This window comes from Anomaloglossus baeobatrachus, chromosome 3 (assembly GCF_048569485.1).
Source record: "Anomaloglossus baeobatrachus isolate aAnoBae1 chromosome 3, aAnoBae1.hap1, whole genome shotgun sequence".
Lineage (NCBI taxonomy): Eukaryota > Metazoa > Chordata > Amphibia > Anura > Aromobatidae > Anomaloglossus > Anomaloglossus baeobatrachus.
Window position 1 is genome coordinate 54,291,777 of NC_134355.1, and position 13,598 is coordinate 54,305,374.

The 13,598-nt window shown below is 45.6% G+C and overlaps 1 protein-coding gene across 1 annotated transcript in view; it reads right to left on the bottom strand.

Moving 5' to 3' along the window:
• Window positions 1–3,064: 3,064 nt before the first annotated feature.
• LRPPRC (leucine rich pentatricopeptide repeat containing) overlaps window positions 3,065–13,598 on the bottom strand; it is a 334,390-nt gene continuing 323,856 nt past the window's right edge. The window contains exons 36-38 of the mRNA XM_075339187.1: window positions 11,551–11,635; window positions 7,996–8,138; window positions 3,065–3,262 (exon numbers count right to left, since the gene is read on the bottom strand). Coding sequence (XP_075195302.1) covers window positions 3,188–3,262; window positions 7,996–8,138; window positions 11,551–11,635 — 303 coding nt within the window. The 3' untranslated portion in view covers window positions 3,065–3,187. The remainder of the gene's footprint in view (window positions 3,263–7,995; window positions 8,139–11,550; window positions 11,636–13,598) is intronic.

Consider the following 13,598-nt stretch of genomic DNA (forward strand, 5'->3'; position numbering starts at 1 on the left):
AAGACGCAAATGCAGACATTTGAGAAGTTAAGGGTGCCACCTGCGGAGCAGATGTACGTGTGACCGTGTCAATCTGTGTAAGACCAGCTGAAATAGCTTGGAGTGCCCATACGGCTGCGAATGCTGGAGCAAACGACGCGCCTATAGCTTCATAGATGGATTTCAACCAGAGCTCCATCTGCCTGTCAGTGGCATCTTTAAGTGCCGCCCCATCTTCCACTGCAACTAAGGACCTAGCTGCAAGCCTGGAGATTGGGGGATCCACCTTGGGACACTGGGTCCAGCCCTTGACCACGTCCGGGGGAAAAGGATAACGTGTATCCTTAAGCCGTTTGGAAAAACGCTTATCCGGATTAGCGTGGTGTTTCTGGATTGCCTCTCTAAAGTCAGAGTGGTCCAGAAATACACTTAATTTACGCTTGGGATACCTGAAATGGAATTTCTCCTGCTGTGAAGCTGTCTCCTCCACAGGAGGAGCAGGGGGAGAAATGTCCAACATTTTATTGATTGACGCTATAAGATCATTCACTATGGCGTCACCATCTGGTGTATCCAAATTGAGAGCGGTCTCAGGATCAGAATCCTGATCAGCTATCTCCGCCTCATCATACAGAGAGTCCTGCTGGGACTCTGACCAGTGTGATGAAGTCGAGGGTCGCTCATAGTGAGCTCGTTTAGGCTGTCTGGGACTGTCGTCCGTGTCAGAGCCATCACCCTGGGATGCCGGAGACACCCCCGGAACCCGGAGCTGTTCCGACTGAGGGGGACCAGGGAGCAATGAGTTAACAGTGTCCATGGCCTGAGTTACTGGTCTAGACTGCAATGTTTCAAGAATTTTAGTCAGTCACAGACAATCTGTCAGCAAAGGCTGCAAACTCCGTCCCTGTCACCTGGACAGTATTCATAGGAGGTTCTGCCTGGGTCACCTCCAGCAGAGGCCCCGGCCGAGCAAGTGCCACAGGGGCCGAGCACTGCACACAGTGGGGGTCAGTGGAACCTGCCGGTAGAACAGCCCCACAAGCGGTACAAGCAGCATAGAAAGCCTGTGCCTTGGCACCTTTGCTTTTTGCGGTCGACATGCTGTTGTGTCCTCTGAGAATCTAGGAGGGTATATAGCAGAGGATCCCCAGCGACCGTACAGTGTAATGTAAAGCTGCGAGCATAAAATACAATATACACTTCGGCACCAGTGGGGGTCAGCCCTTGAGGGTAGCTTACCGCCCGCTGAAAAGCGGGTGTGTGTGGGCACCAGAATCCCGTGTCTGGGTCTCCCAGTCTCCTCTCTCCAGCTCAGACTGCACACAGGAATGGCTGCCGGCGTCCTGTGAAGAGGGGTGGACCGTGGGCGTGCCTCAAACAAAAGTGCGGGAAACTGGCGTCCCACTGTGCCCAGTGTGAGGGCTGGAGTATGTAAAGCAGACTCCAGCCCTCTGTGCTGACATTCTGCACAGCGTCCCGCCCTTCCCCTGACTGGCAGGCCTGGGGGTGGGAACGAAGCGAAACTAGGCCGCAAAAGCCGGGGACTCGAGTAATAAGCGCGGCCGTGATATATGCACGGCCAGCGCGGAAGTCCCCGGCGCACCGCAAGTCCCAGCCGCGCCGCAGCGAAAAAACTGACAACAGCGGCCGCGCGGCAGTTTCAATATACATGTCCCCTCTCAGCAAGCTGTAGATAGGAATGGCACCAGCGCGCAGCGCTGTTGTCCCCGGCGCACTAACACACCCAGCAACGCTGCGGTGTGCGCGCGATATGTACGGGGACACAGAGTACCTTGACGTAGCAGGGCCTGTCCCTGACGATACTCAGCTCCATTCCAGCAGATTCTCCAGGGGCTGTGGATGGAGCACGGTCTCAGTGCCTGGAGACCGGTAAAATCCCACTTCACCCAGAGCCCTAAGGGGGATGGGGAAGGATGCAGCATGTGGGCTCCAGCCTCCGTACCCGCAATGGGTACCTCAACCTTAACAAACACCGCCGACAAAAGTGGGGTGAGAAGGGAGCATGCTGGGGGCCCTAGTATGGGCCCTCTTTTCTTCCATCCGACATAGTCAGCAGCTGCTGCTGACTAAACAGTGGAGCTATGTGTGCCTCCTTCGCACAAAGCATGAAAACTGAGGAGCCCGTGATCCCACGGGAGGGTGTATAGCCAGAAGGGGAGGGGCCTTACACTTTTAAGTGTAATACTTTGTGTGGCCTCCGGAGGCAGTAGCTATACACCCAATTGTCTGGGTCTCCCAATTAGGAGCGACAAAGAAAAGAAAATCCAAGCCAATGTCCAGGAAGCAGAAATCTACGGCAGACACCATCCAATTTTCCAAAGTGCTTTATTCCATCATCATGTGCAGTTAAAAGTAGCGGGGAGAGCGCAGATTGCAGGTCCCCAAATGGACGGCGGCCGTTTCGCATGTCCTTGTGCTTTTACGGGTCCCATAGAAGCACAAAGACGTGTGAAACGGCCGTCGTCCATTAGGTGGCCTGCACTCGGCTCTCTCCCCGCTACTTTTAACTGCACGTGATGAAGGAATAAAGCACTTTAGAAAATTGGATGGTGTCTGCCATAGATTTCTGCTTCCCGGACATTGATACAAACAATGAACCTCGGGTTCGCTCATCTCCAGTAATGAACACTCATGGACTGTACAGTTTCTGATGTAATTTTCAAGCTGCTGCCAGACCTTCGTTACACCAATCATTCAAGCTAGGAGGACATCAGAAACGGCACAATATGTGTTTTTTAATTATTGTTCTAATAAAGCATAAGGAGTCTCCGTTTTTCATTGTAATGACGTGTCCCAAGACATCTGTGACACCTGTAGCTCCATATACAAGTCCACGCCAGACGGCTTTTGCCAGAAGATTTGGTTGTTATTGCCGAAGGTATACTGGTTTCCAGAACCAAGAATGCAACCTAAAATGCAAAACGCCCATTGTGAAGGCTATTGGAGTCACGCTACAGATTTCAAAAGTTGACTGAAAATCTGCTAAGTCAATGTAGCCAGTTTTCCCGGATAGTAACTGGACCATAACAGACGGTAAACATTAACCCATACAAAGTATCCAGGCTTGGTTCTTGGGTATTTTAATTAATCATCACAGATCAGTCACAGTTTAATTTACATCAGGAAACAAAATACACATTAAAAAAAAAAAAACAACATTGTAAAAATGTAATCGGAAACAATCTCATTATTCCTCGTGCAGCTCCTCTTTGTCTTGTGACGTTCGCTTCTTCAGCTGCTCCTTATAATATTCTACAGTTTCCTAGAAAACATATTACAAAAGTTTTAGTGTCACGAAGTTAATGTCACCAGTCAAAATCACCATTATTCAAAAGGAGTAATATCACAAACTCAGCGCAGAAACAAAGTCCGTGCCCAGACTATGTACGGTGCACAATTTGTATCATGGCCCTCCGTACAATGGATAGAGGGGCTTTTTGAGTCTCGTTTAGACCCCAGATGTGACTGAGACCCCAGCACCACTCATTGTCAGACTTCTTTCCACTACATCTGAACATACTGAAGAAATTACAAAGGAAACAAGAAGAGCCAAACCATAAAATCACTCGCTGAGTGTATGATGAACTATCTAATATTTGCCAGCAGAGTGGCCGCGATATTTATCCCGATTTCTCACTGACGTCAAACTATAAAACGTCACTCAAATTTGTGAAATATTAGCCAATTCTAAGACAGAAATAGGGCTTCACTTCTCCACAGCTTGACAGTATGTACTGCAACTCAGCTCTATTCATACAGAGGTCAATAATGAAACCAAAAATAACCAATTGACAGATGTGGCGCTATTTCTGAACAAAAGCAGCCATGTTTTTTTGAATCCTGTACAACCACCTTTAGACTAGAACAAAAAAATTGCAGAACTATTATGAAAAAAAGCTGTGTATGAAACCACCCTTAAAGAGTAGGATTGAGGATAAAGCACTGATGGCTGGAGGTCTGACCGCTAATACCCCCAACGATCTGAAGATTGGGGCTCTGCATAGCATTGTCTGAAAGAACAGGACGTCAAGCATGAGCATGATGCAGTCATTGTCTATCTCGGAAATCGCCTAGTACAGAGCTTGGGATCAGTGGACTTCTCACTGATAAACGAAGGAGAAGCTCTGCGTCACTGAATGGATAGGTGCTCTGAGGTAAAAAAACATACGAAGGAAAGATAACCCCGGCACACTACCACTCCCAAAAAGGCAAAAATGCAGTAATTAGTATGCAAATATCTTTTTATTGATCAGGTTTGTTCAGTATTCATTACGTGCATGTGCTTGGTCCAAAAAACAATTGACGTTTCGGCCGGAGGCCTTCGTCAGCATGGACTTTTATCACGTAATTATACGTAAAAGTGGAAACATTCGGCTATTACGCCGCAATAAGACACTGTGGAGAATCTCTTAAATAGCTTTCTCTGTAACGTAATAGGTACTATCAGGTGATAGATGTACACTGCAGCAGGAGCAATGTTGCAGGTACTAGGACTTCATGCAGTAGTGAAAAGCAGAGAGGGGGAGGGGTTCCAAGACCTATGTGCATAACGTCTTCAATGAGACAGCGGATATTGGATCATATTACTGCCATAAATGCCATGTATAGTAATATGATCCAATATACGCTGTCCCCCTCTCCGCTTTTTACTACTGCATGAAGTCCTAGTACCTGCAACATTGCTCCTGCTGCAGTGTACATCTATCACCTGCACATACATAGGATGGATCTATAGTACGCAGCTGCTATAGTTTTGACAGAACTGCTGTGTCCTATTAGCATCCGAGAATTTTCTGTTGGGTAACGCCCCCTACTGATCAGATATTGGTGGCTTACCCAATGGATTGGACATCAATATTATATAAAAAAAAAAAAAAAAGGAGTGGCCAACCTCCTTTATTTGGGGGAAAACCTGGTCAAAGATTCCACTTTAAAATACAGTCACCATCTTTAAAGGCCTCTTTTACATCAGTCTAGTAAGCTCTGTGTACAGTGCCTTGCAAAAGTATTCACTCCTCCTTTGCATTTTGGCTTCCTCTGGTGAACAGCAATCTTCAAGTCTGACCACAGATTCTCAGTTGGATTAAGGTCTGGGCTGTAACTCGGCCACTCCAATACATTTACATGTTTCCCCTCATACCACTTGAGTGTTGCTTTAGCAGTAGCTTTGGGTCTTTGTCCTGTTGGAAGGTGACGCTCCGTCCCAGTCTCAAATCACTAACAATCAGGTTTTGCTCTAGAACAGTGTTTCTCAACTCCAGTCCTCAAGACCCATCAACAGATCATGTTTTCCTCAATATTAGACAAGGAATAATTCCATCATCTGTGCAACATTAATGAAAGCCTGAAAACCTGATTGAGGAAAACCTGAAAACATGATCTGTTGGTGGGTCTTGAGGACTGGAGTTGAGAAATACTGCTCTAGAATACCCCTGTATTTCGCACCATCTATCTTCCCTGTCCCTGCTGTTGAAAAATATTCCCACAGCATGATGTTGCCACCATCATGTTTCACTGTGGGGATGGTTTTCTTGGGGTGGTGAGCTGTGTTGGTTTGGCGCCTGACCAAGCATTTACCTTGGTGGCCAAAAAGTTAAATTTTGATCTTATCTCACCAAAGCACTTTCCTCTATACATTTGGGGAGTCTCCCACGTCTCTTGGCAAGATCAACACTAGCCTTCCAATTTCTGGCTGTAAGTAAAGGCGTTTTCTGGCCACTCTTCCATAAAGGCAAGCTCTGTGGTGTGTACAGCTTATTATTGTCGTATGGACAGATCCTCCAGTCTCTGCTTGGGAACTCTGCAGCTCGTTCAGTGTTAGCTTTTTTCTCTGTGCCACCTTTCTGATTAATACCCTCCTTGCCCGGGCTGAGAGCTTTTATGGGCGGCCCTCTCTTGGCAGAGTTGTTGTGCTACCATGTTCTTTCCCTTTGATGATAATGGATTTGATGGTGCTCTGGGGGTCATCAGGTATTGGGATATTTGTTTAGAACCCAACCCTTACTTGCACTTCTCACCACTTTCTCTGGCTTGTTTGGAGATCTCCTTGGTCTTCATAGTGTTGTCTGGTTTGTGGTGTGTCTGCTTAATGGTGTTGCAGCCTCTGTGGCCTTTCAGACAAGGTGTGTGTATATACTGGCCGACCCCGGGGCACTTAGACTGCACACAGGTGTTCTTCCTTACACTAAGCATGAGACTTATGAAGGTATTTGCTCGCACCAGAAATTTTTAGGGTCTTCATAGCAAAAGGAGTCAATACATATGCACATGGCAATTTATATGTATTTTATCCCATAAAACTATGTAATGCAGATTACAAAAATATTTAAACACAAGTTGTAATGTAGCAAAATCGATAAAAAGCCAGGGGGAGGGGTGTTGACTTTCGCAAGGCACTAATGTCCCCAATCTCCTCTGTATAGCACAAAAAACACCTCTTTATACCCACAGATGACGCAGTTGAGACAAATAGTTGTCTCTAATCTTCATCCAGCACCTTCTTTGTTCCCACAATCGCCATCCTCCTTCATGAGGGTGGAGGATGTGTCCTATGCCATCCATACAGTGTCTCCCAATTGTTCTCCCTTGTAGGCATACATCACTTTGTCCTGCTGAGGTCAGCGTAAAGTACTGTCATGTGTATGCGTTGGGAAAGGCCAAATAACGCCGATAACCCAGAAGAACAGCAGGAGTACGTGTGTACATGTGCGTGATTGGGAGACACTGTTTGGATGATGTAGGACGCATCATCCATATGGAGAAGGGAAGACGGATGGTGATAAAAAAACGTCTTTTTGTATCTACCCAGTGTCTCCTTTCTAGTGTTAAACAAGGTTGATGAAGAGCTCATCCCATCTGCTCTGTATTTAGGGTCCAGCACTAAGGATACCTAGGGTCAGGTATCCGGCTTGGCACATAAGTGCAGAACCTATCTAGGGTGGTGAGGGACCCCAGGGATCAGCAGTAGGCTTGGTCAGGGGTCACCATCTCCCCCTTCCCTAGACACAGTTTTTCCCTTACCTTCCACCATGTGCTTGGTACATCCCCATACCTAGCGTGACACATTCTCCTCCAGTAGTTATGGTCTTGGGAGAAAATATTTCCTTAAGGGCATGTGTTGGCACCAGGCACAATTTTGTATGACTCTCATGGAACAAGATTTGCACAGGGTCATATACGTGAACGTTGGGCTCTTGAACAGAGTAGTCATGTGGTTGTGTGCATGAATCCTATGGGATTTTGTGTCTGATTGTGTGCGTTAAGAGCAAGAAAACCAGAAGTTGGAAGAAAAGAGAAAAACAAAGTGGCTGACATTTTCACTATGCAAAGTTTAGTGTTGCTTACAATAAAACTAAACTAGAAGATAAAAAAATAAAATAAATAAAATAGAATAAAATCTGTGTATTTGGAAAAGAAAAAACATAAATGTCGAGTAAAACACTGGGATCCATTATCTAACTTTGTATAGACGCAGAACTCGGGGCTTTTGAATGTCACCGGTAATCTACATCTTCACATCTCGGGAACTTCTGATTGCCGCTTCTTGCGAAGAGTTGAAAGCTGCAAACAACCTCTGACAAAACAGATTTGTTGTGCCCTAAAACCGCACTTCGGAAAATGAAACACCGCAAAAACAAAAGCAATTAGTGGTCAATAAATAGAAGGGATTAAAATCACCTTTCAAGCTCCAGAATGGAGAGAAAGCCTCCTCCTCGGAGGACATATACCTCCAGCATGACCTGCAGATGTGCGCGGCTGATTCTATCTTCATGCTTTTAACACATTAATCCACAGAAGGTTATCGACTCCCAAAAGTGTAACTAAATTAATCCTGGAGCTCGGAGCAGCGAGCACTTCACATGCACACGGCCCGCAGAGGATTCTCACACAAGATTTAATCCCCGTGTAATTAAGTACCCCCCTCCCCAGACCGCGGTGTTCTGTTTATTACCGGCTCGTACGACGGAGAGGTACGTATAATTAGGAAGTACTCACAGGGGGCTCGGAGAATGGGACAGGCTTCCCTGCGTCTCTTAGAAGGATTGCCAGTCGTTTTAGGAACAAGTCATCTGGATCAATGTGCTCGGCTTTGGTCTTCTCGTACAAAGCGACTGCGGCATCAACCTCCTTGTTTGATTCTAGAGGGAAATTTTAGGGAAGAGATTAAAAAGCGACGCAATAAAACCGGTCAAGTACATTACTAACGGAAGACATATGGAGTGTGGGTTGTTTTATACAGTAAGCTACAAAAAAAAAAAAAAATAAATGTTCTTAGAGGTTACCGTATTTTTCGGACCATAAGACGCACTTTTTTGCCCCCAAATGTTGGGGGAAAGTTGGGGGTGCGTCTTATGGTCTGACTATGGCTGCGGGGAATGAGGGTGCTGCGGTGGAGCGGGTCATCGGGGGCACGAGCAGGCTACTATAGCAGCCTGCCGTGACCACGTGTGCCCGCTCATTACATATGCACGCCCATCCTCCCGCCTATTTCTCAGCGCAGAAGCCGGCGCTGACAGGTGGGCGGGAGGACGAGCGGGGACGCGCGCATAGTAAAGAGCCGGTCCACATGATCACCCCTGGCTATTACAGTCTGGAGTGATCATGTGCGGCTGTATTCACTGCCCCCTGCACATCATTATCAGCGCGGGGTGCAGTGAATCAGTACACTCACCCGTCACCGTGTGTGGAGCCTTTCCCCCGCAGCACGTGATGTCTTCCTGTCTGTGCCGGTCAGCTGATCTGTGCTGATCAGCTGATCGGCACAGACAGGAAGACATCGCGTGCTGCAGGGGAACGGCTCCACACACGCAGGTCAGCGGCGCAGAGAGGAAGATGATCGGTGCTGGAGGGAGTGAGGAAAAGGTGAGTATAAACGTTTGGTTTTTTTTCTCTGTGCTATAGGATACAGTCCATATACCAGGATGGTATATGAGCACGATGGGGGCATATAGCAGGATGGGAGTATATGAGCAGGAGGGATGGGGGGTATATGAACAGGATGGAAGTATATGAACAGGATGGGGGTATATGAACAGGATGGATGGGGGGTATATGAACAGGATGGAAGTATATGAACAGGATGGATGGGGGGTATATGAACAGGATGGGGGTATATGAACAGGATGGGGGTATATGAACAGGATGGATGGGGGGTATATGAACAGGATGGGGGTATATGAACAGGATGGGGGTATATGAGCAGGACAAATGGGGGATATATGAACAGGATGGGGGGTATATGAACCGGATGGGGGGTATATGAACAGGATGGGAGCTATATGAACAGGATGGATGGGGGCTATATGAACAGGATGGGGGTATATGAACAAGATGGGGGTATATGAACAGGATGGGGGGATATGAACAGGATGGGGTATATGAATAGGATGGGGGAATATGAGCAGGATGCTGGTATATAAGCAGGATGGGGGTTTATAGCAGGATCATATACAAGGCAGGAGGATCATTACCAGGATGGGGTACCTTAGTAGAGAATTTGGGGACATTACCCCCATAACAGTGTCAGCAGCAGATCCTCGCCCCATAACAGTGTGTCATGACCATATTTTTTTGCTTAAAGTTTTATTTTCCTATTTTCCTCCTCTAAAACCAGGGTGCGTCTTATAGTCCGGTGCATCTTATAGTCCGAAAAATATGGTATATACTGTCTAGAAAAGCTCCCCCTTCTTCTCCCATGACCCAAATTGGGGAACCCAGCTCAGCTGGAATGTAATCAATAGTGGCAGAGTTTTTGGGGTGCACCATAGGAAAAGCTGTGAACCCTAAATAGGTATTATAGTCTAAGCAAGTTATCAACTATTTACTATAGGTGATGATGAAGAGATTGGCTTACCAACCAACTCATCACTAGAATATGGGGCACCCAACTGAATAGAGTGGCAGGTCATATATGATCCCTGTCACACCAAAGTCAGTGGCGGGGAGGATAGGATCGCTGCACTGTGCTTTACTTTCTTCATCAGTGTAATAGATATGAATGGGGCGCTAGCTGCAACTCTATTCAGCTGTGGGAGAATTGTGAAGAAACAAGAGACACCAGTCGCCCATTCAACAGTTATCACCTAGCAAAAGCACAGTGAATAAAACACTTACACTGGAAAAAAAACCTTTAAAGAGAATCTGTCAGTAGGTTTTTGTTACCTCATCTGAAAGCAGCATGATGTAGGCAAAGAGATCCTGAATCCAACGATGTATCACTTAGATTATGGGTGCAGCCATTCTAACACAATCAGAATTTTTAGAGATTTAGCCATGTAGCAGAGCTGAGGGAGCTGCCCCCGCCCACACCAGGCTCTATAGAGATTGTACATTGATAGTGAGTGCCGGACTGCCATGCGCATGACATTGCAGTCCGAGCAATGATAAAGGTTCCTCCTGCTTAAAACAAACATAGCAAATACACAACAGATCAGACCTTGACAAGAGAGGCATCCCTGAATTCTATGTTTTAATCCTTGCAGCATGCTGTCTTCAGATTATATAGCAAAAACCTACAGACTGATTCCGTTTGAAAAGGGATGTCCAAGGTTTGACCAATCAGCAAACACAAAAATAAAAAAATAAAACCTTATACTCAAATCAACCAAAAAGGAAGGAATACTGGGCACTATTTTTTCACACTGAACAAATGGTCACAATCTGAAATCCACTGATTGAAACATATGGTCACCTCGCTGCCTTGTTACACCTGTTCAGGTATTCAACGTGAGCCTGGGTATTGGTCTACTCTCCGGGGTGTACTACAAAGCTGCAGAGCCGTAAAATTCCAAAATTGAAGAAATCAGGCACTCACCGGTTTGTAGAAAAATCAAAACACTGATTTATTCAGGTATAGGTGGAGGGTCCCAGGATTACATACACACGGACAACGGCCGTTTCACACCAGTTACCGATGCTTCCACGGGTCCGTGGAAGCATCGTTAATCGGTGTGAAACGGACGTTGTCCGTGTGCACGTAAAGATTTTTCTACAAACTGGTGAGTGCCTGAGTTCCACAATTTTGGAATAAAACCTTATACTCAACTGCTAATTGCCCAGTAATGCCAGAACAATCTCTGTTGGTCATCTTAGACTTTGAGAACTGCCATGAAGTGATGATCTTCAGACCACCAGTGATGGACTGAGGCCTCATGCTCGTGGTTGGGTCGTCAACTCTGAAGGTCAGTTCAGAAAGACTGGCAGGACTACATGGAGCAATGGGGGAATTTCCAGGTGGGCATATGTCATTTTGGCTCAATCCTCTAAACTTTTGGATAACTGGAATATACCCCATCTTAACCGCTAGGTGTGATGAAAGTGGAAACGAGAGGTACTTCCAGTACCTTTTCATATGTTTTATAGATGTGTAAGAGCTTGTGTACAGGCCTCAAAAATACATAGAAAATAAAGAGCTACAATGGAATGTGCTGGAGCTATATATGCCACGTGAATACATTTATAATGTTTAATATTTCCTGTCCTTTATGTATTAAACTAAAAAAGATGGAAAGACGTGATTAAAAAAAATAAAAACGTGAAGACGCCATTTACCATAGTCTCTCATCATGAAGCCGTAATGGACTTGCTTGTAATATGGATCAGAGAGTAAGTCGACCAGACGTGTCGTTTTTTCCACCTAGAGATGGAATGAAGAAGATTTTATGAAAGTGAATAGAGAAGCCATACTCCACATGTAAGGCTGCCGGGCCCGGTATACAAATACCAATAGGATGAGGTCTTCAAACTCGGGTCCTGTTATTCAGGGAAGAAATTGTTGCCCGTGGGCATGACTTGGTATAACCCTTATAGTAATACTTGCTAAGAAAATTGTTGAGCGCCATGTAACACTACACTGTGTGCACGCAATTTTTTGTCAATTTGTATTTTTGATTACCGATTTTATAAATTATTGAACAACTCCTTTGCGGTCAGTCGATCCAAAAGTTTATTAAACCTGAATATTTAAAAAAGTAAAAAAAAAAAAGCGAGGTTTGGTCTTTCTTAGGCCTCTTTCACACGTCCGTGCAAAACACACACGTTTTGCACGATCCATCATGTAAGTACATATGTGTGTCCAGCGTGTGCTCTCCGTGTGACATCCATATGGCACACGAACAGCATGAACTTCTATACTTACCTGTTCACGGTGCTAATGTGTCTGGCGCTGTTGCTTCCGGGTCCTCAGCGCAGTGAATATACAATGAGCATAATGAGCGGGGTTGGAAGCAAGTGACAGCAGCACCAAGTACAGCAGCGTTGGGGACAGGTAGGTTTTTTGAAAATCATTTTATTTCAAAAACACGTTTTCTCCGGTACGTCACTCTGATGTCACGTGGATCTCATCAGTGAGTGGTCTGTGTGACACCCGTGCTGCTGAAGAAAAACGGACATGTTGCCGTGTGGAGCATACGACACACATATGCTCCACACGGATACACGGTCCGTGTGAAAACTCGAACGTGTGCGTAGACCCATTGATTTTAATTGGTCTACGTGTGTACATGTCTCCAGTACGTGTGAAAACAGACGTCACACATACCGGAAACACGGACGTATAAAGGAGGCCTTAGGAGAATATCTCTGTGTGCAAAATTATTGGGCAACTAAAAAAAAATGAATTAAATGGCAAAATGTAGTTTTTAATCTCTTAAAAAGTGAGAATATAACAAAACAGCTCAAAATGTACAAAAATATATATTTCTGACATTTCCCCCCAAAATATAATTGACCAATATAGCCACGCTCCTTCTCGAGGATGGTCCTAAGCCTTCCATCCATGGAGAGTGTAAGTTTCTTAATTTGTTGACAATCAACTGTTTGGGCAGCATCAACCAGAGCCCCCCAGACACTGATCAGAGAGGTGACTTTTTACTTCTCGTTTAAGAAGGACCCGCAAGTAGTGATGAGTAGTCTGTCTCTTTTTGGTGATCCGACCTCCATAGCTCCACTCACAAATGAGCGGTTGTTTTGGATCCCTATTAAATAGGTGTTCACCCTAGGTGAAAACATTTAAGATGACGATACTGTGGACTATAAACGGCCAAATATGCCTGAATCGGACCCACTTGTGTTTTGGTCTGTCAAACTGTGTAATGTTACGCTCAGTGAGAGCCATTATGAGAGTTAAGTAGCTCTTACTGGTTACCGTCATTCACAGCAGAGAGCCTGCTCTTTGTCTTGGATCGTTCTCAAACTACACATCACTATCCACAAGTTCTCAATAGGGATTAGATCTGGTGAAAAAGAGGCCTAAGATTATTCTGCCATCTTTAAGGCCTTTTCTGGCATCGAGACTTCAATGCTGCAATCAGGGTTTTCTTGAGAGACACAGACTTTTTATTGTAGCACTGCTTGAAGAAAGTGTCTTCTAAAAACTGGCAGTAGGTTTCGGAGTTGATTTCCATTTATGAACCAAAAAATGTCCAACTAGCTCATCATTAATAATACCAGCCCATAGCCGTACCCCACCTCCACCTTGCTGGCGTCTGACTTGCAGTGTAGGTCTGTGTCGGTTACATGGGACCATCCATCTGGCCAGTCATGAGTCACTCTTATCTTATCAGTCTATAAAATCGATCTCCAGATATTTTGTGGCTCAG